At 41.0% G+C, this 26,767-nt stretch overlaps 1 protein-coding gene across 7 annotated transcripts in view; it reads right to left on the reverse strand.

Moving 5' to 3' along the window:
* Positions 1–26,767, reverse strand: part of ulk4 (unc-51 like kinase 4) — a 101,127-nt gene that overhangs the window by 18,802 nt on the left and 55,558 nt on the right. For 5 of the 7 annotated variants that reach the window (XR_004568216.1, XM_034207669.1, XM_034207670.1 and 2 more), the window contains 5 exons: positions 26,590–26,638; positions 21,897–22,002; positions 14,346–14,511; positions 11,925–12,027; positions 9,649–9,843 (listed from right to left, as the gene is read on the reverse strand). Coding sequence is in view for 6 of the 7 variants with exons in the window: in XM_034207669.1 (XP_034063560.1) it covers positions 9,649–9,843; positions 11,925–12,027; positions 14,346–14,511; positions 21,897–22,002; positions 26,590–26,638 (619 nt within the window). In the remaining variant the exon portion in view is untranslated. Of the gene's footprint in view, positions 1–9,648; positions 9,844–11,924; positions 12,028–12,374; positions 12,484–14,344; positions 14,512–21,896; positions 22,003–26,589; positions 26,639–26,767 lie in introns of those variants that run through there. The other 2 variants (XM_034207668.1, XM_034207671.1) reach the window with 2 other exon arrangements.

A 26,767-nucleotide genomic window follows, 5' to 3' on the forward strand; every position in this document is an offset into this window, starting at 1 on the left:
TGGCAATATTGTTCACCTGACATTCATGCCAATAAAGCATATTGAATTGAATTGAATTGAATAGAGAGACAGACAGATAGAGAGACAGACAGATAGACAGATAAACAGTTATGCCCCTTTCACACCAGCGCTTTTTCAGCTCCGGCTCGGAGCTGGAGCCTGAAAAGTGCCGTTTTTTCCTGTTCACACCGCAGCGGCGCCGGCTCTTAGCTCCGGAATCGGGTTCACTTCCAGCTCCAAAAAATTGTCGGTCTAGAGGCAAGAGCTTCGGAGCTAAGAGGTGGCGTCGCTTACGTCTCTCTTACGTCGAGGCGTGCAGGAAACTAAACCCTCCTCCCCTGAACATGGGTCGACTGTCATGCCTGCCTACAAGCAGTAGTGCTTATAAACATACTTTATAAAGTCAGGCAACACTAACCAGGCTTCGTGTGATTCTGTTTATTTGTACCTTACTTTGACTGTCCGTTCATTGTTATTGATCATTGTGGAGAGAGGCAGACGTTTTGTTTTGTATTATAGCAGCTATCGGATGGAATCAATACATGGGCTGCACAGGTTGTCGTGTCCGACTATCACGAGTAGAATCATAATAAAAGTACGCCGGTAAAATGTGCCTGTAGAAAACGGTTTATGCCACAATAGGATAGCAATAGCAAGTAGTCAGTTTAGCTTCGGTTGCTATGCTAACATCACCCATTTTATACCAGAGAAACTTTCATAACAGCGTTGTGATACCAAACAGCGTCAATTCAGACTGACACACATTCACTTAGGCTAAGGGGAACTGGGGATATGTATCAGCTGCTTGTATGAGTCGGACAGTGAATACTTTAGAGCGGCCGCCGCAGTGTGAGCTAACCGGGAGCTAACGGGAGAATAAACTCCCGTGGAAGAGCAGCCAACACTGCAGCGGTCGGTAAATGCTGCAGAAACACATTAATAAACAATGAACCACGGCACTCTGGAGAAAAGCATAAGGTTGGATAAGTCGTTATTCAATTTAATCTGGCTTCGTGTGATTAAAAGCAACACGATCATCGACCCGACGCAGTTCCCCGTTGTTGTGAGCGCCGTAATGCCGTTGGGGAGCAAATCAGCGATGTAAACGGTGACGTCATGACGCAGCAGCGGCAGCACCAATCGGGTGCTGGGCGGTGTGAACAGAGCGGGAGCAGAAAAGGGAAACCGGAGCTGAACCAGAAAAGCTCTAACTCGGAGCTAGAAAGGGAAAAGCGCTGGTGTGAAAGCCGCAATAGAGACAGATAGAGAGACAGATAAACAGACAAACAGATAGAAAGACAGACAGATAGAGAGACAGACAGAGAGACAGACAGATAGACAGACAAACAGATAGATAGATAGACAGACAGATAGAGACACAGACGGATAGAAAGACAGATAAACAGACAAACACATAGAGAGACAGATAGACAGATAGAGAGACAGACAGATAGAGAGACAGACAGATAGACAGATAAACAGATAGAGAGACATACAGATATAAAGACAGATAAACAGACAAACAGACAGATAGACAGACAGATAGAGACAGAGAGACAGACAGAGAGACAGATAGAGAGCCAGACAGATAGAGAGACAGACAGATAGACAGATAAACAGAGAGACAGATAGAGACAGACAGACAGACAGACAGACAGACAGACAGATAAACAGATAGAGAGACATACAGATAGAGAGCCAGACAGATAGAGAGACAGATAGAGAGACATACAGATAGAGAGACAGACAGATAGACAGATCAACAGAGAGACAGATAGAGAGACAGACAGACAGAGAGACAAATAGAAAGACAGATAGACAGACAGAGAGACATACAGATAGATAGACAGATAGACAGATAGAGAGACATACAGATAAACAGACAAACAGATAGAGAGACAGATAGACAGATAGAGAGACAGATAGAGAGACAGACAGATAGACAGACAGATAGAGAGACAGACAGATAGATAGACAGATAGACAGATAGAGAGACAGACAGATAGACAGATAGAGAGACAGATAGACAGATAGAGAGACAGATAGAGAGACAAACAGATAGAGAGACAGACAGATAGACAGATAGAGACAGATAGAGAGACAGATAAACAGACAAACAGACAGAGAGACAGATAGAGAGACAGACAGATAGACAGATAGAAAGACAGACAGACAGACAGACAGATAGACAGATAAACAGACAAACAGACAGAGACAGACAGATAGACAGATAGAGAGACAGACAGATAAACAGACAAACAGATAGAGAGACAGACAGATAGACAGACAGACATATAGACAGATAGAGGGACAGACAGATAGACAGATAGAGGGACAGACAGATAGAAAGACAGATAGAGAGACAGACAGATAGAGAGACAGAGAGACTCCACATTTGGCATAATTAAAGGCTGTAAGTCATTCAGTGTCATTATTGTCTTTTCTCAGAGGTTTGCTGTCGTGGATCTATGATCTATGAGAGGCCCATGGTTCAGCTGTTTACTGCTAGACGGACAGAGGAACCTGTTTCCACTAACAGACAGATTCGGTCATATTGTCTCTCAGAGCAACACATCCTCACTCCCAGGTCGGCCTATGTTGACGTTATGTCAAGTCCCCTGTCGGCTTTTTCCAACGCAAGGGGGGGGGCCTTAGCGTCCATTTTCAACGCAAGGGGGGGGGGCCCTTAGCGTCCATTTTCAGCTTTCCGGGATGTCCATATGCTTCTATGGACGCTCATGGAAGCACGGCATTCGTTTGTGTCGGCTGCCCTTAAAGGCAATGTGAGCGTCCATTCTCATTGGATAACGGAGAATTGTACACCCGGAAGTAAGTATTCCCCTTACTGTCGATTGATTTTACAGTGATATCTGCACTACTCATCGACTAAAAAACACCAGATTATCCTTGTTAATTACACAATATTGATTGGTTTAAATTGTGTGCAATGCTTTTGTATTTTTCCCCTTCGATTCGGAGAAACAAATGTTTTTTCGGAGTAAAGGATGGCAGAAGACACTACACTACCCAGAATCCCCAGCTATCGTTTGGACTACACCATGTGCTCTGTTTGACAAACCCCGTGATAGTCCTCAAGCTCTGTGATTGGAGAGTGTGCTCCGAGGGTTACGCCGAGCCTCGAACAGCACTTGAAATGGGATGGAATCACGGCACTGTCCAAAACTGGATTTGAACGGGTCCACCGCGTCCCCCCTCCCCCACCCTGTCCCCAGAACTACAAATGCTGGCTATTCTGTTTCGCAACATGTTCTGTATCTATGGCACGTCTCTACTGGGAGTTGTAGTTTTAAAAGACGTTTTCGTATTTCCCATAATAAGAAGTTGCCAGTATTAAACTGTGTACATCCCTGGAGGTTTAGGGGATAGGAAACACTCACATTTAAAACATATAATTAATAAATGGGTGAAAATTGCTTGTGCCCATAATGGGCAGCATTAATATATATATATACACACATGCCAGCTAAGGTCAGAAGAGCTTTATTTAACAGCTGGTCTTATGTTTGTGACCCCTGTTGTTAATTGATAACATTACATTACATTACATTAATTGATAAGCCTGAAACATGCACTTGTTAAGGTTCAGAGGCACATTTTGCAAATATGGCAGTAGCCATCGATCAGCTTAAGATAAGATATACTTTATTGATCTCAAGTTGGAACATTTGCATTACATCAGCATGTGTAACAGTTACATATGCGGTGGTGTTTATTTGTAAATCATTTAGTATAATCACACAAATTCTGTGTTTTATATTCAACAATTCTGTGTTCTTTATTTATTGATTGTTCAATACCTGACAAGGTCGGAGATGAAATATCTACATACATCTTATAAGAGTATAATACATTATGTATAATATCAGTTAAAATAAGTGCTTCAACATAGTTAACATTGCTGGAGGTACGCACAAATATTGATAGATGTCTTGTAATGCACTATTGAGGAACCTGAGACCCAAGTTTTTCATTCAATGCATAACTACACCATAGTTGTGTAGGCCTATATGATATGTCAATAAACCTTAGAAAATCTTGAAAGGGATGTGCAAAATAGTCATTATATACAGTCTTTAATGAACTATTAGTAGAGAATAACGAGTAATGAATATACTTTATAGGGATCCTATTAATATCTAATAATAAAAATAATGAAATTCAATAACATGCTTTAACCACTAGGTGTCCCTTTATATCAGCTGTGTACCTTTATGGTGTAAATACAGCCTATCTACCAATTGGATCAAATATAAAAGTCAGCCGAATTAGTGTTGATACTGCAAGGAGACGTATTGTGTGAAAAGAAATGTAAGATGTTGTTTAATGGCTGATATATTTATGATCCACGTCACGTTTTCAGTTCCTCATGTTTGTCTAGAAGTCTTCTCATCAGGGCTCTATAAATACAGAACTACGGCAGATATGTAATATTTAATGCAGCCGAACCGTGTATTACAATGCCGTTATGTGATGACTTCCAAAGAGAAAAGCAAGCACACTCGGAATAAAGTATTTTTTAAATTTTTTTTAATGTTTTCGGTCTGTTTCCGTTATTTGTTAATGACGATGTGCTGTGAGATGTGAGACTGGAATTGCACAGGGGGAAATAACGTAGGCTATCTTTAGATGCGGATTTTGTTAAACTAATATGTTTGCGCTGTGGACCAACACTATACATTGACGGGGAAGGGGGTAGCAATAAAGATAACACCATTAAACAGTTACACAACATAACAGAAATAATATGGATAGCAGCGTCCCTAGCAACCACCTTGGTAACAATGAAAACGTTATGGACGCAATTTCCTGAAGTAATCTTCGTAATAACTAGCAAACTAAAGATCATGTACATCCACTGCACACATAATCTGAAATAACAACTCATATTTCTCGCATCAAATGACATCAAAACGCATTTTAATGGCCAAACTAACTTTAAAATAGGCATTTTCCATCGAGAATAAAACGAAGTTCGGCCATGTTTTTTTTTTCTGCAGGGAGAAATTTGAAGATCACGTGACGTCAAACAGAGCACATGGTGTAGTCCAAACGATAGCTGGGGATTCTGGGTCGTGTAGTGTCTTCTGCCATCCTTTACTCCGAAAACATATTTGTTTCTCCGAATCGAAGGGGAAAAATACAAAAGCATTGCACACAATTTAAACCAATCAATGTTGTGTAATTAACAAGGATAATCTGGTGTTTTTTAGTCGATGAGTAGTGCAGATATCACTGTAAAATCAATCGACAGTAAGCGGAATACTTACTTCCGGGTGTACAATTCTCCGTTATCCAATGAGAATGGACGCTCACATTGCCTTTAAGGGCAGCCGACACAAACGAATGCCGTGCTTCCATGAGCGTCCATAGAAGCATATGGACATCCCGGAAAGCTGAAAATGGACGCTAAGGCCCCCCCCCTTGCGTTGAAAATGGACGCTAAGGCCCCCCCCTTTGCGTTGGAAAAAGCCGACAGGGGACTTGACATAACGTCAACATAGGCCGACCTGGGAGTGAGGATGTGTTGCTCAGAGAGACAGCACAGGGCTGTCTTTACAGATGTTGTCTTGGATATTAACTTTAAACAAGTGACAATGTACTTTATAGTATAGAACGACAGATCATTCACTGAAAAGTGAAAAGTTGCTCTGATGGTGTTAGCAAAAAATATATCTGCCTCAAAAGACTGCTGTTAAAATATTATAATGATGTTATAATATAATTTCTACTTTCACAGAGTTGAACTTTTAACAAATCTTAATCCTGATCATTACTACCAATGATTTGATTATTCTGAGAATTGTATGACCCTCTAATGCAGAGGTGCCCAGTACGTCGACCGCGGGGGCAATGCTGGAAGATCGCGAGTCATTCATAAAAAAAAAAAAATCAAGCTCCGTTAAAATAGACAAAACAGGTTTTGATCCCTCCTCCCTTGGCCTCCCTGCCACTTAATTCAGGAGTTTACTTGATTGACAGAAAAAGCGACCTATCGCTTTCCAGTCTGTTAACCCAGAATGCAAAGCGATACAAAATCAGTCAAGTGCCGGGAAAACTCAAATTAAGTTAAAGAGACTAACAAGAGACAAACAACAAAATGAGTGCGGGACCGAGCAAGAAGCTAAAGAGATACCACTTCCACCCAGAATGGGAGGAAGAATATTTTGTTGTGATGTCACATTCAAAGGTTATTTGCCTTATTTGTAAAGCAAGCGTCGCTCTGCCAAAGAAAGGTAACGTGGAGAGGCATTATCGGAGTGTTCACAAAGCATATGACAGCGACTTCCCTCCGAGTAGCGAGTTGAGAAAGGTCATGTATTATTGCTACACAAACATTATCTCGCAGTCTGTCGCCAACTCGTTTCTAACATGCAAAAAGACAAAACAAATGCGTCTATGGTCGGTGAATTTTTGATCTTTCCAATCGAGACGTGAGCTCTCTCCCCCGTCTTAGCGCGAGGAGGCGGGGCATTTTACACACATGCAGCTGCTACAAGCAGCAACACACGGAGGAGATGGCGGAGAGAAGCGCTCCAAGGTGTGGTTAAATGTTACCCGTCTTGAGGTGAACAATGCTCCTTGCCAAGAGTGTTTAGGAAGGGCGGATCAATGTGTATAAACATTTAGAAAAAGTGCACCACATTCAGACGGAGGAATGTACCGGGTTCGACCGTCTTTCTAGCAGCTCTGTAGCTCCATCCACGAGTAAATTTTCCACGTCAGGTGTTATGTATGCTAGCAGCAACACACGGAGTTAACTCAATGATTCAAACATGGGTTAATGATTAGAGGGAACTGAGTTACTCTTTATTTAGTTAAAGTTTCAGTTATTCTGTTCACAGTTCTGTCATCAGATTATTTAATACGATTTGTTAAAACATTGTTTCTTTTGATGTGAAATATTATTTATTTAATTTAAATAAAAAGCAATGTTAATTTTGTTCACAATTTGTTAAGTTAATTTAATAATATATGTATTTTTGAATCAAGTATTCATCTTTATTGTCTTCATTGTTAGTTTCCACATGCCTAAAACAACCTCAAGCTAAATCTAAAAGTTGATGGCTAAATAAGAGCGTTTGAGAAATTGTGCAAGGCATACAGTAATAGTCTGAATAGTCAATTAATCGTTTCATTAATCGATAGATTAATCTATTATCAAATGAGTCGTTTTTTGCAGCCCTATTGTAGTTATCCCATGTATAAATAAAACGTGTTATTCAGCAACCCTTGCAATTTGGGATTTTATTTTTGGTTGGTAGACCTCGGTGAGCTGGTCATTTCAAAAGTAGCTCACCAGCCCAAAAAAGTGTGGGCACCCCTGCTCTAATGCTTTTTTTTAAATTCCATATCAAATCTTGATATTTTTTTTAATTATTATTTCCAAAGTTCTTACACTTTAAAAGCACATTTCCTTATGTTTGTAATAAAAGTAAGCAAACACTTTTTGTGTTAAATTATAAACGTATACAAACGTCATTTTAGTTTTCTGTACTACATGGCCCTGCACACAGCTGGCCTTCTGCAGGGTAGATGGATGGACGATGGAGAATACATGGACATAAAGGCTTTGACATTAGAGACTATGTGCTGAGAGGAAGAAGCTTAGACCTGAGAGAGAGGACGGACAAACACAGGACATCATCCACATCCTGCCTGGACTAATAGTTTGTCATAATAAGTCAACATGATTTACAGAATACTACTACAAACATAACATTTCTGCGTCACAATTTAACATTACACTGTGATAGACATGAATCATGCATACATGCAAAGGGACTAAACACGGAACACATTACATTCTGTGTTGCCACACGCAGACTTAAAAAAAGACAAATGAAAATGCTTTTAACAAAATAATAAATGCTTATTTCTCTATCAGCTCCTTAAGAATCCCTTTTTATTTAATTTGCATTCCCCTTTAAGTCTTTCCAAGTTGTGTGTTGAAAATGTCACTAATTCAGACTCGATCCAGCCTCCCTCTCTCCTCCTTTGCAGTTCCTAAGCTATTAGCGGGATCTTTGATTGAGATTAACGGAGCCCTGAAATCAATGAAAGATAATTAAAAAGCCTTTGTTGAAGGGCAGGCACTTGTGTGTGTGTGTGTGTGTGTGTGTGTGTGTGTGTGTTTGAGAGAGAGTGTGAGTCATTGTGCTTCTTTGACGGTATATCTGTGAAAAAGTGTGTGTTATGGTAATTGAATGTCTGTTGTATTCGTTCAAAGGTGGATATTGCTCTCTGCCAACTGATTGATAATGGGATTTAAAAAAGGAATTTATCAACACTTCCTTTTCTTTAAAGAACTTTACCATTTAAATCTTTCTAAATGAACTGATGTGCGTCGGGTATAATGACTATATGTGCAGGATGGTCGATGGGTAGTTTTCAGAGGAAATAAATTAGATGTGCTCCTAGCACAGAGGTGCATAGTGACTCATTCACCAGCTATGAGAAAACAGCCAAAACACACAAGAATACACACCATGATGTCACTGCTCGCTCTGAGCAAAGGGGAAATGAAGGACCTTTCACCTGAGGTCAAATTTGCTAAGAGAAAAAAAGCAGTTACTCTTATTATACTATAAACGTATGTGTGACAGAGGGGTTGTTCAAGCGGTGGAAACTAAATAGTGAGACACACACACATGCACGCACTCACACAGACACACAGGTAAGGTAGCTTCCAGGCAAAGCCTTCATAAGATCTCAGTGACAGCTGACCTTGTGTCCCACGTGCAGAAACTCTTTTATGACCCTACGGCCAAGACAAACATTAGGAATGCATTTTACATAATTCATGGGGTCCAAAGAAAATCAGCCAATATTTCACAATGGTTATGTTAACTTTTAAAGATCAATTTTCATTCGACTGACCTCACCAACCTTGCCTTTTTTTTTTTATAGCTGTTTAAATAATTGATCAATTCTGAAAAACTCTGGATTAAATTCAGTAAGTACATTTTTTAAGCATGCATATCGATACTTTTAAATAAACTTATTCCTAAAATATCTGCCCCCAACTTTAGAATAGTATTGTTATGCAACCACAACTCTATGTTTAAGTTATTAATGTTATCTGCAGCTGCTTCCGTTTCCTCCATGGAAAACATGGAGCTACTGTTTTCATTACATTTGGGGAATAGAAGCTTAATTTGATCTCCTCCTGCTTTACTGCTCTCTCATGAGTCAGCCATCTTTGGCCTGTTCTACCAATCATTTTGACTTTCAGACTATCAGAATTGGGCAGACACGCAAACAGAGAGTGACAGGCAGATACAAAGCAACACTTTTGCTCCCCTCCGTCTGCTCCCTCTGTCAGTCTAATTACTTAAAAATGACTCTTACCTCAAAACAGCAGGGCTTGTGGTTGTGTACTTAGTTTGACTTCATTACTCTAATTCTGCAGTGGCGGCAGTTAATCATTCTACCCTCCAAAAAACTAAAGAAGGGCCAAGATTATTGAATCGTACAGGAATATTCATCAAACATATTTCAGTGTTGTTATATGACCAATACTGGTCAATGATAAAAATGTCATACAAGCACTGTTGACCTATGTGTCTAAATCTCTATACGTTTGCATATATCTGTTATTCTGCATGCCCAACTGTGCGCTGTACTCACCAGGCGTTTGATGATCCTAAGTGTTGAGCGTTGGATTCGGTGGGCCTCGGGGTGCATGTGTGTGCGCAGCATGTGTGAAAAGCTTTGCAAACAGGAAGGTGACAGGCAGTCACAACCCTCTCCTCCATACAGCTGGACCAGCATGGACAGACACTGAAGAGCCTCCTCAGAAACCTCCTGGTTTTCAGTGGACATCTACAAGGAGAGAAAATGACTGGAGCGATGAAATGATCACATGCACAGAGTTTCTATTTACATCACCGTGGTTACTGGTTATGGGCCATGGGCTCACCTTCTTCCTCTAGGTGTACTTACAGGACAAATCATTAATATTATATTTGTTGTTGAAAATCGAAGGCCATTTCAAGTAAATAAATAAAACAAAAGTGACATGGAAGCATCCAGGATCAGTGTTCACTCTACACTGTGTGCATGTTGGCTCGATTACTACAGGTGACAGACCCCTTGCTAAATGAATTAACTTAATGCTCTCAGAAAATAATAATACTTGCCGACTTCTCCTCAGAACTGATTTTGTTCAACACATTCAGGTTTTGCAATTTTAATGATTTTAATTAGATTCAAGGAACATATTGACGCTTCTGCTCTTTCTATCCCGCTAATCTCCCATGGGGCAAAGGGGCTACGCTGAGGCCGGGGGTGTGTCAGCTGCCCCCTTAACCCTCTCATACACAACCCCACACACAGACGCCCACCCAACACTCAATGTGTCAAGTATAAGTAAAAACCTCTATTGTGTCCCTTGAGACCTCTTCTCCTCCTCCCATTTGCCTACCCCCCCCCACCCTTCACGTCTTCAACTTCCCAGGATGCCTCACAGTGCCCTCGCTCTTTCTTTGGCATGGATTCGCTCCATCTTTCTTCTTCTAACCTCGCCTGTGAACATGATTTGATTATTTCGCAATTAAATTATTCTTCTCTTCTCCAACATCATCCTCCTGTTTTTAATCTAAGTATCTATTTGTTTTGAAATACTTACAAATCATGTTTATTTTATTCAGTGTAAAGGATGTTGCAAAAGGCCAAACACTAAGATTAGGAACTTCAATTGGTTTTACTGTACCTTTATTTAAAAAAGACTTACATCGTAATTGAGAGATGCTGGTTGCAGATAGAGGAGGGAGTTATTTTACTACACATTTATAGTGGAAGAAGGTGTGCATGTATGAACAGCTTTTTAAGACTACATGACATTCTGTGCTGGCACTTGCAGATATAGGAGCCTCCTCTCATGACTTCTGTGATTTATATTTGTAATAAAAGTAGTATAATGACTGCAGCAAACTAGCGATAATGATCTGTATCAACAGATTCATGCAGTGTGCACAGAGCACACTACATAACATCCCTACACTGATTACACGTGTGGCTTAGTCAGCATGTTTGTAGAAAACAAAGTTACCTGTTATTTAGCTTCTTTAACAGAATCCGCTGAAGGAACTAGACAGAGGACACAGAGTCCGTGCATGAAAGTGCATAACAAGCATTTTATACGTCTCTTTGAAAGTGGTTTACTGCACGACTGCTTGACTAACTTAAAGAACATAACAGTATTCACACTTATTTGGAAAACAGCTAATTAAGGAAGAACTTTTACATGAGCTTGAGCAGTATGTGCTGCTGTTTACAGCGCAGTGAGACATGGCAGAAGGTTTGACAAGTTGTCTGGAGGACGCTGTAGATGTAGTAACTGCAACACTGGCATATGGTTTTAATGGTCCCAATAGCTTCCTGCTGATTAGATAAATAAGTCTGATATAGCAGAGTTGGTGTCGCTCCCTTCTGAAATCCCTGTTTATCTTTTAGATGGAAAAGTTATGTAAGATGTAACTTACCTTCAATGCAGCACAGGGGTAGAGATCAAAGTAGCTTGTTATTAATAGAGCACACTCATTTGTGGGACCAAATAGGAAATTATAAGGCTTAAAAAATCTCTCAAGTCAAGGTGTGAGAGCCTGTACTGGCCGTTAGCAACTGAGAAGCAGTGGATAGAGATCTCTATCATTTGTATTATTCAGCCGGTTAACTGATACAAGTATTACCAACGTGTATGAATCATATCCAAGACGTATTCTTCATATGGAAAACATATAACCAGACACAGGCATGTGTTCTCTTTCTTCACACATAGACACACAGCCCTGCATAAATAGGAATACATTCACATTCAGACTTACAGTACACAAACATACAGGAGCAAAGACAACATATGTATGTATGCAGAGACACACACACACACTGAGTGTTGGTCTCACCATGTGAATGAGGTGTGTGCTGAGTTGGCTCAGGGGTCTGTTTTCTAGGAGCAGCTTCTCTGCTGTCTCCATCGCCACTGCTGGACAAGATAGCCTCTGGCGCGATACACACACACACACACACACACACACACACACACACACACACACACACACACACACACACACACACACACACACACACACACACACACACACACACACACACACACACACACACACACACACACACACACACACACACACACACACACACACACACACACACACACACAACACACACACACACACACCATCACACACACACACACACACACACACACACACACCACACACACACACACACACACACACCACACACACACACACACACACACACACACACACACACACACACACACACACACACACACACACACACACACACACACACCACACACACACACACACACAACACACACACACACACACACCACACACACACACATTAAATCATTTATAGAGATTTGACATTCAATAATGATGGATCCAGAGGCCTGTCAAGACAGATTCTGACGGCCTGAGACAGACAGAATGAGACACAGTGTTAGACTACAGGAGGAAATAGTTTCTCTGCATATGGTGTGTTATTTTAACCCTTGTGTAACACAGGGACAACACAACTTGAACACTTTTCATTATTTGTCACATCGAGTTACTTTTGAATTTTATGACGACTTCAGTCTTCTCAAGTCTTCCTTTTTTTTGCCCCCACCTCATTAGCACCTCTGTCCCTCATTTTGGCTTATTTTAGTTCAGTTCATGCCTACAGTGGAACTTCAGGCCAATTAGCCGTGGAATAATGTGATTAATACTGGCACATATTTTCTCTCTCTTTTCCCCAAGTCACTTCTTCTCTGTTACGCTCCCTCTCTCTCCTTCTCTTTTTGCTTTTGTAGTATATATAATCTCTGACTCTCGGAGCAATAGTTTGGGGAGAGCGGTCTAGTCACGTCCACTCTCCTTATCAGACCGTATTACCCAAATGAATTTGGTTTGGGCTGAAGTTTTCCTTTTAATGAGCTTTGCATTTCTCATGGAATTGATTTCCGCTGCACATTTTGCTTGCTCCCTTTTCCATCTCTAGCTCTTCCCTTCTCTCATCCATCCTTCCCTCTCCCTCTTCTGTCCTCCCTCTTCCACCCAGTCTTTTACCCTGCCTCCCCTTTAGTCCCCCCACCCCCCTGTGTCCAGGCATTAATATGTATAGGTTGGGCTGGGGTGCACACGATGGGGAGACAGGGGCTGGTGTGTGTGTGTATGTGAATGTACGTGAGTGAGTGTGTGTTAGTGTGTGTGTAGGGAGGCAAGCTGAGGACAAAGCCAGTGGTGATAATGAGGCCGCAGGGACATAGCCAGACAGGCCCCTCTGAGTATGCCTGTGAGTGTGTGTGTGTGTGTGTGTGTGTGTGTGTGTGTGTGTGTGAGTGTGTGTCAGGGACTCGGGGACCTCATCCGCTTTCTCCTGAGTCCACGACTCCAATATTGCAGTTGCTCAAACCTAGCTAGCTTCCACTTCACACATCAATGGAGAATCACACACACCCACACACCCCCACACACACACACACACACACACACACACACACACACACACACACACACACACACACACACACACACACACACACACACACACACACACACACACACACACACACACACACACACACACACACACACACACACACACACACACACACACACACACACACACACACACACACACACACTCACACACACCCACCCCCCCCCCCCCATTGGGGACTTAGTGATTCTGTGCTAAGCAGAGATGAAATTGGTAAATAGTGGTGAATCAATGTTTGAAAAACACCAGCCTAAAAGGACCAATGTAATGTGATGAAGCTAAACTAAAAGTGACACACAAGCAAACACTCGTTTGAAAATAATATTAAAATATAAACAAATAAAACAAGTATTTTTGGCTCTTTCAAATTGTAATCTTCAAGGACTATGATAATAAAGGGATTTGTGTACGTTTATAATATAAACGATGTGAGGGTCTAAGGATAGATGGTGTCGTTTTTCTCATACTGATATTCTGAACAATCTGTGTTGTTGTATTTGCTGTAAAGTGTCTCTACTGTAGGCTATTTTTATTATATGTACAGCACTAGCAGGAATAGTAGCCAAATATTGATCTTTGCTCCGTAGATACATTTTGAGTTAGTAAATGCAGCAGAAAGCCACAGAGCTGATCATCTATTCACATTTATTTGCAGTAATAATACAAATATTGGCCATTTTGGCGCCTCCTCCATGAATTCTCCTTTAAATGCTAGAATTTGAGAGAACGAGGTGAAGAGGCTGCCATTTAGTTTGTGGAGTTACTCAAAAAGCCAGAGTTTCAGTGATCGTACCTGCAGTGCGGAGCGGACAACAGCAGACAATTGTTTCAGGATGTTGTGAAGCAGTTCCAGAAGAGCTGGTAACACATGATGGCTGACCTTCCTCCCAGCATTCCCTTCTCCGTCCAGGTGTATTAGTGCAGCCTCTGGGAAGGTGCTCACCACCACCTCTATCAGGCCTGTGCAGTAGAGGGAGAGTCATTGGGTAAAGAATTAAACAGATGTTTAGTTGTTGATACCAAAACGTATTATTTTACACTCTGGTGACAGTCTACACAGCAAAGTACTCAAATAAATTGCAGAGGTAACATCATAACAGACCCTAAGCACATGATCGTGCTAGCAAAATACTCTTCCTGTTGGAAAACATTAAGCACTTTAGCTTCCTGTCCCTCCATTGTCATTATGACATATCATATTTAGAGATAAATCACCTCAATAGGTAATTCATATGAGTTAAAGTGATAGATTGCAACCCCCACTCTGCTTATACATTCCAAAACCCCTAACGCACCTTTGTTTCTCTCCTACAAGCATGTTAGGATGCAGGATAACAGCATACCTGAGCCTGACCTGAGAACATCAGTAGCTGCAGGCTCTGCAGGGGGGAGAGACACTCGCCCTCTTGAGTCGATTAGCAATTCATTGTCACCAATTTGCCATATTTAACTATGTAAACAGAACTCAGGGCTGTGCGTGTTGAAAGTCCACAGAATAGTAACAACAACAACAACAACAACAACAACAGATAACTCTAATCAGATGCTATCTAAAAATACTTGTTGTACTCCTCTTCATGTCTCTGTTCCTTCCCTCACTCTATCCCTCTCCAGAAAACGGTCCAATGTAGAACAGGTTGTAAAGCTGACAACCCTTTCTAAGCCATGAATAAATGGCTCTAACTAAAGTGCAAAATCATGTTCTTTTGCTCATTAAATGTAACATGACTCAAAAGATACCCTGCATTTTGCAGCTGGACCTGTGTAGTGAGCTGTTAATGCTCCTGTCCCCGGGGTGTTCTCACTGCACATCTCTGGAAGTGGAAACTGGGTTGACTCTGCCCTGAATAGTTTGTCATGACACATGCCTTCCAATACATAAACACTGTGCCAGTACTTTGGCTATCAATAACTGCAAAGTTGAACTTCGTTTTAATTTCCTGTGCACAAAAAGGTAACAGTTAAATGACTGTCTTCACTGGGGAAAACACACCCAGTCTTATTTTCTATTCCGATAGATCTTTATTTAGAATGTAGACGTTGTGTGTTTATTTTTGTGAGGCAAAAGGCAACACTGCAGACACTAGAAAGCTATCAACCTAGCCTGCTGTCAGTGAGATGTACTGTTACTTTGTCAAGCTGCCTCATAATTAAATAAACAGACTGCTCTATTTTTGGAATGTTCAACACGGACCTCTTCTGCTGATAATGTGATGCGACAATGCAGTGCTGGTCACAAGTAAACTCTGTTCTAGATATATGTTAAACATGATTCTGTCATTACTGTATCTGGTCAGAATAGCTGCCATCACTATACAAAACCATTATTACCAAATAAAAAACAGGATATACAATCAAATGAATTCTCTAAATCTTCCTGATATTTGATAATCTATCTACAATGCATTATAGCTAGCTGCATCATTTATCAAAACAAACAGTCTTTCATTGGGTAAGTTCAAATGTAAAGCATATGCTCAAACCACCTGAGTTATTGTAAATGCTAAACTATGTGATATTACATTGATACACATATCATTAAGTCATTGACGTTGCTCATAAATTAGACAACCAAGAGGCATAATTCTTCTTTGCGCAAAGCCACTCATTTGATTTGACCTGCAATGGTCAACAAAATACATTTACCGATTCAATATCAACAACGTGAATAAACAAATCACTTGCACCCTAAAAAGGTGTCTGGATCCATATCGATACTACAGAAGGAATGTGACATCGGCATCAATGCCTGCAAGCAGAGTCTGCACTGCCATGGCTTTTATTACCATCTATTCTTCTCAATTGTTCTCAGCTGACTGAATGCCTAGTTATCTGAAAGCAATAGGACAATTGCAGTCTCCAATTTAAAATAAAGGCTTGACCTTCTGTACCCTTCATCTAGTCATGCACTCTGCCATTTTGCTAGTCATACAAACTTAAAGGAAAGGATAAATGGTTGCTTTTTAACACCAGCTTTTACAAGTTTCCCAAACTAAGCATAGTGGTCTATGAAAAATCATTTGAGGGTAATATGAGAAGCTCATGTATTGTGATGGTTTTATTCAGAGAATGGAACCAAAATATCAAGTGCTGTTATATGATATGCGATTAGCCTGCAAATGTATTTATTTTTTGGTTTGTTTTTTTCAGTCAGCAATTGCTTGATGAAAGACTGTACACACAAAAGCTTTTACTGAGGAGATTTGTATGCAGGTTTATGCCAAATGTTTATGGAGCACACCCAGGATGAGCGTCAGTGTCTTTGTGCATCATGTAATAATGAGTTTCACTGTTACTGAGGTCTTTGGACGTGTATGCATGGCTACACTGTGTATGTGTACAGGGGAGGACATAACTAAGATTGATCAGAGGGATATATACTAACAAGTCAATTAAAAAAAAGTCACATATGTATAAATGATACTTGCTAATGAGCAAGTATCATTTAAAGACTGGAGGAATAATTTATGACTGAAAAACATTGAGGTCTGTCCTATTTTTGAGCTTGGACTTTAACTAGGTTAAAAATAGACATTCGACAATGCTTTGCGGTATTATCTATTTATAAACCACTGAGAAATGAGTTATATTGGGAATCAACAGGAGCAGTGGCGGCCGGCCCATAGGGGCGTCGCCCACCCTCTTCCCACATGTTTGATTGTCATTACAAATAAAAAATAAATAAAAATATATATTAAAAAAAATATTTTTTTATTTTAATTTTGAATGAAGAAGGTAAATATTATATAGTTGGTATCAGTAAAATGTATAATCTACAATAAAATCTCGTTTAAAATTGTTTTACGATATCTAAAGTAACTGATAAGTCACATGTTTCCTGCCTGGCCGCGCGTGTATCATTACTCTCTCTCGTCCGGGCGGTAGAAAGGAGCCCTCAGCCAGAGCAGCAGCAGCCAACAAGCTGACTGTTGCTATCTGTAAACTATGCCGACGAAACATAATTTCAGCCAATCAGCGTCGTCAGATCTGATGCTCAAAGGGCGCCGTGTCAGCGCCCTGGCCTGTGTGTCTGTGAGTTGTTTGGACTCGTATCCAAGGTGACGCTATAGTAGTTGTCGAGGATGGCTGCGTCTCGGTGCTAGTGGATCGCCGGAGCTGTAGATTAACATTTACATGCTTATTGTAGTTGTAAGGGCAATGCCTGTGGCACCATGGAGCTATGTGTGGGCTGGACCTGTATTTTACAGGAAAGGAGTGAGCAGAGGGTCGAGTTGTCGATTCTTGTTCAGTTTTCATCTTCCTCACCCTCTCAAACTTTGAGTTGCGCGCGCTGCTAAAGAGACGCGCTACCATGGAAACCAAACAATGGTGTAGCTGTATTAAAGTCCGAGTGGAAACAGTCGTGAGTAAATCTGATTTTGTCAGAAATCGGGAGAAATATGACCCCGGGAGGAAACCGGGGAGAGGGCAATGAAATCGGGAGTCTCCTGCGAAAATCGGGAGGGTTGGCAAGTATGACACACACACACCCCCCCCCACCACACACACACACACACACACACACACACACACACACACACACACACACACACACACACACACACACACACACACACACACACACACACACCACACACACACACACACACACACACACACACACACACACACACACACACACACACACACACACACACACACACACACACACACACACACACACACACACACAATGTTCGTATTTAGTCTCCTTATTTTAAATGGGAATTAAATAATTTGAGTGTTCCCAAAGCACCAGTGTTCTGCAGTTTGTGTGGGCCTACTGTACTGTTGCACAGTTTTGGAAGATTCATAGCTAACCACACTGAAGATTATGGATTATCTCATATTTTTAAGCCTCAATTTGTCCTCCCCCCCCCCCCCCCCCCCCCACACACCCTCTAACATCACCAGATAATTTAAGGGGTCATTTCTCAAACATTTCTTCCGGGGGAAGATCCCCCCGGACCGCCCTAGTATGGTTTGGTCCCTATTTCCATAGCCCTACCAAAAATATTTTCCACCAGCCGCCACTGAACAGGAGGATGGCTCAGAGCATTACTGTCTGAGCAAAGTAGGAAGGTTACATACGATTAATGGATAATCTTTTATTTGTTTAAAAAAAGGGAACATCGGTTCAATAATGTAACTTTCCCCATCAGAGTATGCTGATTTTTAGTAAGTCTTCTTCAACCCTAGACGTATAAGCAAGGTATGTTATATAATGAATACAAAAATGCCAATTGATTTTTCAGGCCTATGACTTTTTTCGTATCAGCTCTTTTACTGATTTTCATCTTGATATGAATAGAAAACATATTTTATTCACAATGCGCTGTCTAGAATGTATGTAAACATGTTTTTGGTCCCTTCCTATAGCTAAGAGATGTGACCATTTCCATCTTATTCTGTAGTGCACTTAGTATTAAGTATTCATGCATTGGTCAATAAAACAACCTGACTCACTTTAAATCCAGAAGCAAAGAAGTGTCCCCCCAGGTTTTGCACTCTTCGTTACTTTTAAAATGCAGACAAACCCTAAAATGTAGGTCTTGTTAATTGTTGGTAATTACATAAATTAGTGATAGTTATGTAAATATTATGGGGAGGTTAAAGGAATATCACCACATATTTAAATATATGAATATTCTGTAACAGCTTATTTGCACTGGGATGTTGTTCTTTGTAAAATAAAATGTACTTAAATTATATATTTTATTTATTATACGTCAATATATTTTGTCCGGTAGGCAGAGATTGCAAGGAATTGTATCAATACAATCTATGCTGAGCATAAACTCAAGACAGACTAAAAAACATCCCACATTTACTGCCAAAACTTTCTTATTGATTGCTTTAATGCAAAAGTGACACTCCAATGACCTCTTGGGTACTGATACGAACACATTCATATGGAAGACAGATCTTTATAGTATAATTTACGCTAGGGGGCATAATTGATTGGACACGGTGTGCAGGAACCATTATAGCATTTTTTTTACGTTTGGGGAAATAAACTGAACCCAATTTGAAATGGCAATTTATACTGTAGATGCAAGTTCCACCGACACACGATAACACCGGCTCAGAGGCAATTACCTCAAAAAGTCCACTGAGCTTCACAGAAGGTCAAGAGAAATAAGAACCCGAAGAGGAACCTCAAAGACCCTCAAGGAATCAGAAGACACAATAAGTCCCTGAGGACTTCTTTAATGAATTAAAGGACAAGCAAACGATTTTAACTAACAGAGACCTTTTCAGAACCACAAAACCAGGATGCAAACACGACTTAACTGTTGGGCTGAATTTCTACTAAATGATATGCTCTACATGTGTCTATTTCTTATCAAATCACACAGTCTGCTTGTCAATGCGCCGGAAAAATGAATCTCAAATCCACTCTAAGCGGAGAAGCTTTAGGCTTCACATCCTTATATAATCAGATTACAAGCTAGACTATCTAAATTAGGCTGCACCGTGTTCAAAAATTAAAACTGAACCATCCACAATCATATAAAATAATAATTGTGTAGGAAGTGTCTCTTACTCCCACATCAAGTCAACCTTTGCTTCCCGACTCTGTCTCTCCCTCTATCAAGTTGTCACTCATTTTAACCTCACATTTCTCCTCTCTCGTCACTGCTCCCTGTCTCACCCAAATGCACCACATTTTCCCGCTCACTATATCCCATTCTTCCTCTCTGCTTCCCTTTTTACTTTACCACTTTTTGCCTTCCTGACTGTCATTTTTTCCTTATATCTTCTCTCTCATGCTTTTTGTCATCTTCTTTTTTCTTTCTGTTGTTTCGTTCTCCTTCCCTATCTCTGCCGTTCTCTCTTAGCTCCCTCTGTCTTCATTCCCCAGGGGGTATTATCTCAGTTGGAGGCAAATCTGCCCAATTATAAACATCATCTCCTCTCTCTCTCTTACACACACATATTAGGCGTTCCTGCATCCATCGGCGCCCACACACACACACACCGAACATCTCACACATAGACATAAGCATAAATACATTCACAGTAGCACAAAAAAAACATCTCCCTATTTTGCTCTTCTTCACTGTCTATTTCATTTCCTCCCAACGCACGCAGACACACACACACACGCACGCACACACACACACGCACGCACGCACGCACACACATGCTCACACATCACCTCCACCTCTCTCTGTCACACCTTAAAAAGCCAATTATACACGCTTCCTCCCTTCACCTCTTCTCTCCTCTCCCTTTTACTCCTTTCTTGCCACACTGATCTGGAAAGAACCATGACTAAAAGAAGGAGGGAAGATTGGAGGAGGAGAAGAAGATACAAGAGGAGCCTAACATAGAGGATAGGGGAGAAAGGGAAAATGAGAACAGAGGCATGGCAGGAGAGAAGATGATGGGGCAAGATGTGAGCTGGATTGAAAAAATGGAAAGAGGGGAGAGGAGAGGAAAGGAGAGGAGAGGAAAGGAAGGAGAGGAAATGACATGATAGAAGAGGAGAGGATAGAAGAGGATAGTATAGAGGAGAGGAGCGGAGCGTTAATTGCCCGGCCAGTATTAGTGCTGGGTTGACAGTTTCTTGTTGAGAGGAGAGCTGATTGGACGATAATGATGCTGACTACTGAACCTCCCCACTGCTGACCCAATGGAAATAGGAGAGGATTTTGGGGAGGCAGGGGTGCAGAGGAATGATGGATAGACAGAATGAGTCACACAATAAGTGAAAGCGACAACTCTTATTAGACATTTGAGTACAGCAAAACACACACCCACACGTTTGTAAATATTTTCTTGTAAATCTTTAATTAACTGCATTCATTCTCTAATGCTAGATCTAGGCTGCATCCCTACATTCCTAAGTCTTGTGCCTTACTATTCCTCCCTCCTAATCCTAAATTAGCTATTGGGTGATAAAACGGGCCTAAAATGACCTGACTTCCTAAAAAACGTCCTCACTCCCAGAGGACACACACCATAGATTTGACTCCCCCCCCCCCCCCCCTCTTTGCAATTGAAAATAAATTCTAATATTATTGAGATTTACCATAGCTGAAGGACAGAATATATTGCCTCATGCACCCAGAGACAGACAAATATCCAAGGTTGTTGACCAGAACAAGCTTTGTGGTGCTGTAGGACAGCAGGCTGGGGAAAACAAGATGTCAACAAGTACCATGACAGTAACTGATGCTAGCAGTGTAGAAACAATATAATGATACTGTGCAGTAGGATCGATGACAGAAGAGCCTCTATTATAGGAATCGCTTATTTAGCTAAGAAATAATATTACTAGTGTAAGAGAGTTTAATCCTCCCTTCTTCAAGCATATACTGTATGTAGAGATAATGTACCTTGTTGATATAGTGGCTCCAGGTCCAAGACGGTGTCTCCACTGAGATTACACAGCAAGGCCACTGCACTCTGGACCATCGCACTGGTGATGTTACTACTGTTAGCCTACAGAAAAGAGAAGAAAGAGATATGATAACAAGGTTAAATGTCAGCTAACAACAACAACAACAACAACAACTGTATGTAGATTTTTGTCTTGGTCTAAATTCACATCTACTTTCTAATATTAAACATGTGAAAGCTTAAAGTGGACCTATCATGCTAGATTTGAAAAATATATTGTAGGGCCATACCTATACAAAACATGTCTGTGAAGTTTTTTTTTCAAAATACCAAACAGATCACCCATTGTAGCCATGCCGCATACTGCTCATACCCCTCTTTTGCTGCCCTGTTAGAGAAACACGGATCTTGGGTCCTTAGCTTGAAAAAAAGAAAGAAGAGGAGGCGGAGCTAATGCCTGATCAGAATTCTACCGGAGTTAAAATTAGTTAAATTCTGCTGTGATAAAACGCCATCCTGTTTAAACCACGTCAAGGATTATTTCTGAAACAGTATGGAGCTCAAATGCTTTTTCTCTTGCAGGTTTATCACAAGGTGAGTTCTTTTTTCATTTCCTGCTTTTTAAACACATGTGCTCTTCAGTACAGGTTAGCTCTGAGTGTTAGAGAGGTTTGCTAATGTAAACAAAGACGAGATTACGTCCAAAACACGTCAGGCATTGCTTCTGATAGCAACTTTATGTGGGTCCGCCGACGTCACAGCGGATGGAAATCTGTATCCGCTCGTTGTACACCCGTTTTTAAAAGATTTGGGTACGGAGGAAAAGAGAGAGGGTTTTATTTTCTGACACTGCGTGAGTTCCCCGACGCACCGGGAACACATATTTATGTATAAAAGACATCACAGAGTGCATTTTGCATGATATATAATGTAAATATGCAGTGAACCTCCAAGCATGGTCAGCACCATTTATCTATAAAGCAATATTTGGTCATGGACTTGTGTAATTCTTCAAACTCACCTCACAATAAGCACCGTCTTATGTTACACAGCCAGAGCCTAATGACCAATTGATTATGGGATCTTATACTTAAACATTACACAAAACAAACAGCGTCATTTGCCACAGTACTGTGTTTTCATACAGGGTTCGGTGATACAGGGGACTTCTGCCCAGGCCTTGCATTGTTTATTAGAGAGATGGACACGGTGTGATGGACATGTCAGCATTGCTGCAAATTTCTCCAAGGGTTGAACTACTGCAAACAACTCTTCAGTTTTCCCAAAGTCTACCATTGCAGTAACATTATGAAACTATTTTACCTAAAAATTAGTGGTGCACGATAATTATCGGCCCAATAATTATCGGTCCGATATTAGGAATTATGACGTCATCCCGATAAACCCGATATAAGTATTAATAGCCCCGATAATATACAATATATTTTTTGGGTAGAAAAAAAGACTGCGGTGTGGGTGGATTGGGATGAGGGACGCTTGTTTTTCACTCGGCTCCTCCCGTTTTGCCAGTACTGTGGTATTAGTGGTTTAGGAAGAGGGGAGTTCTTCACAAATCCAGCGCTCCCTAACTCATGCCTGGCTGTGACGTAAATGGTGTGCGGCCGTGAAGCCAGGACAGTAAACAAACATGTCGCCGGTAGTATGGGACTATTTCAAAGTTTCAGAGTTAGATAGTTCGCTTGCTATTTGTATTAACAAATGCAATGCAGAAGTTCCACGAGGAGGGAAAAAGGCAACGAGCTATAATACTTCCAACCTGATTAGTCACCTGAAACATCGCCATCGCTACGATGGTGTGTTAAAAGCGTACGAAGACGCCTGCGCTGCTAAACTAGCGGCGAATCCAAAGCCAGCTGCAAAGGCACCGGGGCTTTTACCTATCGACGAGGCTTTTGAAAAAGGCAAGAACTTTATTTGGGAAAATAAATATGGTCACTTTGAAGAGTCAAAACTGTTCTTGGCTTTGTTTTGTTCATAGTAGTAATGCTCATGTCATTTGCTCACTACTAGTCTTTTTTTTTACCACCAGGTGTGCAAAAACTACAGGTACATTTAATATATATATATATATATATTATATTATTATCGGTTATCGGTCTTGAGAAGCAGGAAGTTATCGGTATCGGTATCGGTTTCAAAAAACCAATATCGTGCATCCCTACTAAAAATAACAGCTTCAAAGTTACTTTGATGCTACACTGACTTGTAGTAGGGATGATGCTGTCTGTGTGTACCACTTTTACCACATTATTGCACTATAACTTTATGGGTCATATAATATCCCGGGAAACGTGCGTGAGGCTTGAAGGCACTCAGATCATTTTGGAGAAACTGGATCATTTTATCTGGATATAATATGTTCTGCTTTTCCCTATGATGTTCTCAGGCTGTTATGCTTAGACATTTGGTGATTTACAGAGTTTTCTGATGGAAAACTTTACTCGTTGTTAAAGTAACGCTAGCATTTTTGTTACAGCATCAGACCTGGGCACGCAGGCAACAGTCCCAACTTGAGCAGCCCCTTTGGACATCATGGTTGAAACAGAGAAATTGAGGATGTTGAAGGAGGAAGTAAAGAAAAAAAAAAACTGATGAGAAAGAGGCCAGTAGCACGCTACCAGAGTAATGCTCTGACTCTGTTTCAGAACATTAGGTCGCAATGCAAATGGCAACCTTACTATTTTCCTTTTCCATCAGTAAGTAAGATTAGATGGGCTGCAATGTCTCACTTATTGACTTACTTGATGTTTGGCAGTGCTAACCAATATATCGACTTGGTCGTTTTTTTATTATCACTAATGTAATCATAACAAATGCATGTTAGCTGTCCATATATACCACAGCAGTGTATAAGTGAATTTTATTCTGAAACTGTGGGGGCACTCAATCGAAGAAATACAGAAACATTATGTTGCTTAAAGACACATCTGTGAAACGGTTTGCCAGAAGCACAGTCCTATGCCAAAATGATCTCCACCTGGGAGATCATTTGATGTTTTATCTGAGAATCATATTCTGCCAACTGTGACAATTGTTACTGCAGCACAGGATCAAATTCATTCTCTTTATCAGAGGAGGGTTTACTTGTGACCTTTGATAGTTAATTGGGTTTTAAGAGACAAAGGAGCAAGGCTGTAGTCTACACTTTCCTCTCACCCCTATCTCATCAATTTCTCCCTTCTCCTCCTTCGCTTTTTCCCTCCCTCTTCTTTTCTTTCTCCTCCTTGCAAAACCTTGTCTCTTTCCTCCTGCAGTAATCCATTTCTCCTTCTGTCTCCTGCCCTCATTTCACTATTTGATCCACTCGCAGATACACCAGCTCTGCCTGCGGGGTCTGTGCGCATCGGTGTGATCTGTGTACGGGCCGATAAGCCTGACTGGTACTCATCATGTGCAGTAGCCTGAGGCTGAAGACAATGACATCAATTCACACCTAGGACAACCTGCCTGTCAGTGACAACAAATGACTCATTTATTTTGATCTCTATGGACTAATGAGCCGTGAAAGGACTATCGTGTTCACCCCTGAAAGCGTAAACGTGACAGAGATCAATGAGGAAACCAAAGCGAATTTTAACTTAGTGACTCATGGTCCTGCACCTTTACTCAGAGAGCATTGAGCATGTATTGGTGATGGATCTACAGAATGTACTGTAACTGTGAGTCTCTGCCTCCTCAGGCACGACAACCAAACAGTCAGAGAAACATGGTCGTTTCGGTTTCCTGACGTCCTTTCATGTCTGAAGTAGAAACTACTTCATCATGTAGACAAATACAATTAGGTGAGTTTCTCCATGACAAGTGTGATCGCCAGAGGCAGGTGTAATCAATCCACATCACAGAGTTTCAGGCAGCATAAATCAATCCAACGTGAGCTTTACAGACGGCACTAATGGATCCTGACATGACCAGTTCAGACGGGAGTAAACAATCAGGAGAGGAGTTAATCAGGCTGTTGGATTACAGTGTTTAACATTCTGCATCAGCTATTCAGGGCTGGACAGGCAGCCATGCAGAACACTGATTATTTAGAGTGAGAGTGTGTGTGTGTGTGTGTGTGTGTGTGTGTGTGTGTGTGTGTGTGTGTGTGTGTGTGTGTGTGTGTGTGTCTTGTGTGTGTGTGTGTGTGTGTGTGTAAACTGAAATTGTTTACTGCAGTACAAGTGTTTCGGTTCGCTGAAAACAGATCGCACTGCTTGTGTGTTCATTAGATTGCGTGTATGCAAAGAGGGTCAGGTGAAATAAATTGTTTACTGGAAACGTTGTTATGCTTGGCTGATAACAGACAAGTGCTGCGTGTCTGTGTGCATGCGTGTATGTGGTATCTTAATAGCAGAGTCCAAATTCTCACTCTATTAACCCTTCCTGCTCTCTGTGGATGACCTGCCAGTCAATTACACCAGCCCTCTAATAGGTCAACACCACTCAGACTCATTTACATAACTTGGTCTATAAGGGTTGGATGGAGCGCGTAAGAGAGGAAGGAGACAGAATACAATTGAGCTGTAATAAAATGCAAAGGAATTGCCAAAAAAGGATACAGATGTGATAACAGAGTTTGAATAGCTGATTGTAAGACTGTCGACTGATTGACTGACTGCATGACCAAGGGATTTGCTGATTGGCTGAGAATATAGATGAATTGATTATGTGAAATTGGTCTCTTACCATAATGAGTTGAAATACTGCTGGTAAGATCCTACTGTGTTTGATGAAGCTGAAAAGGGAAGAGAAAAATACACATTAATTGGAGCAGAGGTGGAAAAACGAGGGGCGAGACATTTATGTAATTTGGAGGCAATTCACTGCACTGTTCACACGTGCGCACACACTGGGCTGTTTCATC

Source organism: Gymnodraco acuticeps, unplaced genomic scaffold (genome assembly GCF_902827175.1).
Source record: "Gymnodraco acuticeps unplaced genomic scaffold, fGymAcu1.1, whole genome shotgun sequence".
NCBI lineage: Eukaryota > Metazoa > Chordata > Actinopteri > Perciformes > Bathydraconidae > Gymnodraco > Gymnodraco acuticeps.